General features: G+C 39.0%; 1 protein-coding gene across 1 annotated transcript; it reads left to right on the forward strand.

The window, feature by feature from the left end:
• The first annotated feature begins 635 nt into the window (after positions 1–635).
• sox21a (SRY-box transcription factor 21a) lies at positions 636–2,672 on the forward strand. Its single transcript, XM_077015291.1, has one exon. It carries the CDS (start codon positions 1,112–1,114, stop codon positions 1,835–1,837), a length of 726 nt encoding a protein of 241 aa, XP_076871406.1. The 5' UTR covers positions 636–1,111; the 3' UTR covers positions 1,838–2,672.
• The last annotated feature ends 252 nt before the right edge of the window (positions 2,673–2,924 follow it).

The raw sequence follows: 2,924 nt of genomic DNA on the forward strand, positions 1-2,924 counted from the left end.
TAATAAGGCAGTAACTTACACTTGTCAGTCTGCACTTGTTCTTTCTGAGTCACATGGCACGCGCAAAAGAGTATTATCATCTTAATCCTCCTGGTGTTCTTTCATTCAAACAATGACGCCTCTCAGCACGAGTGTGGTATTAAGCTAGGGACAATTACGCTATAACCTATAAGTTCTCTTTTGAGAATAATAAACACTTGTTATACAAACCTAGCGGAGACGAAAAGAACATATTCAGTTGTTCAACTAAAGCGCATAATACTTGATTTGGGAAAGCTACTTTAATATCCTATATTTCATTATTTGATATTAGGAGGTATCCGACACAGTGTGGAAAATTATTACATTCTAGGTTTGCTTGATATTGCGATTTCTTTCTCCTTTTTGTATAAGAAAAGCTTAAAAAATTTCCAATATAAAAATTATTTTTGACGACATTAAGTAAACTTACAAAGCATACAGAAAAAAATGATAAAGTGTGCAATCCGCGAAAACAAGTATGTGTTACTAAAGCATTTAGAATGTAGACTACATAAGTGACTGGATTGAACTAGACCCTCCCAGTTAACACTAATATGCAGATTTATAGGACTTGAGAAGACGTGGGTGCGTAAATACGCATTCCAAAGCACCGCCCAAAGTGTTTTCTCGTATGGTGATGTCATTCAAGAGGATTTCGCCTCGGTAGGAGGTTCTAGCTTACTTTACTGAACGAATGAGTTCTTCCCGAGCAGGCTAATTACTGAGCACCTGTTGAAAAATAGCCATACAGAAAAGCGTCAGTTTGTCCGACGGTTATACGCGCTGATGGAGCGTAGCTTTCGTTGCGTGGATTTACTGGAAATGAAAGCGAACATTTTCATGGGATATTAATAAACTCTTGTTAAGATACACTGTAGAAAGTATTTTGTTTTTGTAACGGAGGTGTGCGTTGTTCCTGGAGGAAATCTATATTTTGGAGAGAATGTCACTGCTATAAGACAGTCATTTTATACTTTTATTTATGCATCAGTAATACAAGGTTTTATTCATCAAGTTCAAGACTGGCCGTGCAAAGAGGATATAAAGGAGAAACTTGGCACCAGCCTATGAAAACAGTTTGGAAACAAACATGTCGAAACCAATTGACCACGTCAAGCGCCCAATGAATGCCTTTATGGTTTGGTCGAGAGCTCAAAGACGAAAAATGGCTCTTGATAATCCAAAGATGCACAATTCTGAAATCAGCAAACGACTCGGTGGAGAATGGAAACTTTTATCGGACTCGGAGAAAAGGCCGTTTATCGATGAAGCAAAACGTCTTAGGGCAGTTCACATGAAAGAGCACCCGGACTACAAATACAGACCTCGGCGAAAGCCAAAGAACTCGATAAAGAAAGACCGATATCAGTTTAATGTATCCTATAACCTTGGAGACCACGACTCACTGAAAGGGGCACTTCTGCCTGGCGGCGCCCTCGCGGACAGCTTGGGGAATCCCGAAAAGGCTGCAGCGGCGGTTGCTGCTGCTACGGCTACCAGAGCGCTCCTCAGTCATCCTCTACCCGCACACCCCTATCCGTATCTGGACATACACTCGAAAATGTCGGAATTACCTGCAACCACGTTTCCACATGCCTCCCTTGAATATCCTGGACGTGTTGCTACATTTCCAGGGATGGCACTGCTCGGCGCCACGCATACGCATCCTACCCCGGGCAACCCAGGATACGTGATGCCCTGTAACTGCCCAGGATGGACAACATCTGGGCCTCATGCTCCTTTAGCTTATGTCTTTTTGCCTGGAATGGGAAAAGCTTTCCACGAACCTTACCCTGCGTACGCAGCGGCTTTATGATTGTCACGAGGATACTAATGTAATATTTTATGTTTTTTATGTAAAGACCCTTTTGCAAACTATTGTGCATCGAGACTCTGATGACTAAAATGCATATTTGTACAAATAAAGCATCTGTAAGTGGTATCACATATCTTTCTTGATCATTTCATAGAGCACGTATAACAGTCCAATTAAACAGGAAATACATGTAAATCCTACTTGAATTATGCCTCAGCTTAAAAGTGTTTTTGCACCCACCACTCCAATTGTTACGTCATAACTGTCATCACAATACCTACTTTCTTGAAAAATGTTTGAATTGCACATCTTTGCAATAACCACAGTTTAGAGACACGTCGACAGCGGGCCAACCTTTTCAACGGCGCTAAAAACGACACTGGGTTTTACGTTACTTTTTACGTTTACGTTACGTTACGTTTCCATTATTTTTGCTATTTCTTGCAGGAGAAAATGTAGCAAAATCTATTCTTAGTGTTTAGGGGAAAATGATCAAATTAATGTGGTTTACGGGCATTTAAATAACTGCATTTAGAAGTTAAGTTACATGTTTTAAATTTGTGTAAAGTCGTGTAGTGACAGCAGAAGAAGAAAATACAAGTGATGTCAAAGTGATTTGTAGCTGAGCTTTATGTTACCATTATGTTACTATGAGATTTTAAATACAAACTTCAACCAATATATAGTTCTCGAAATATTTTTTGTTATATCATATGAAACGGTACAGCCAAATATATTTATATAGCCTAGCGATTTTACAACATATGTCGTAACAAAGCAGCTTTACTAATGCATGTGTCCAGATCCCAGGATCGGTTTATGCGATAAAATCTCTATCAATCAAGAATAACCTTACTAATATTATTTGTAATCGTTCTGGTGCCAGATGGATGATTACTGCATTCAGATGAGATATGAGATAAAGATAACTAATAAGATAACAAGCTGTAAATATAATCATATCCCTTACAGGGAAACAACAGTGGGATGTTTTCTGATGGGCTGTATGGTAAATAAACCAGCACAGAGAGTATATTCTCAGTGTGTAATTTTTTTTATAATAGTGTTAATTCTGCGCCATAGTTAC

This window comes from Brachyhypopomus gauderio, chromosome 8 (assembly GCF_052324685.1).
Source record: "Brachyhypopomus gauderio isolate BG-103 chromosome 8, BGAUD_0.2, whole genome shotgun sequence".
Classification (NCBI taxonomy): Eukaryota; Metazoa; Chordata; class Actinopteri; order Gymnotiformes; family Hypopomidae; genus Brachyhypopomus; species Brachyhypopomus gauderio.

Excerpts from the sequence above, each read along its gene's own strand:
- sox21a (XM_077015291.1), top strand. The coding sequence starts at position 1,112 with ATGTCGAAACCAATTGACCACGTCAAGCGCCCAATGAATGCCTTTATG.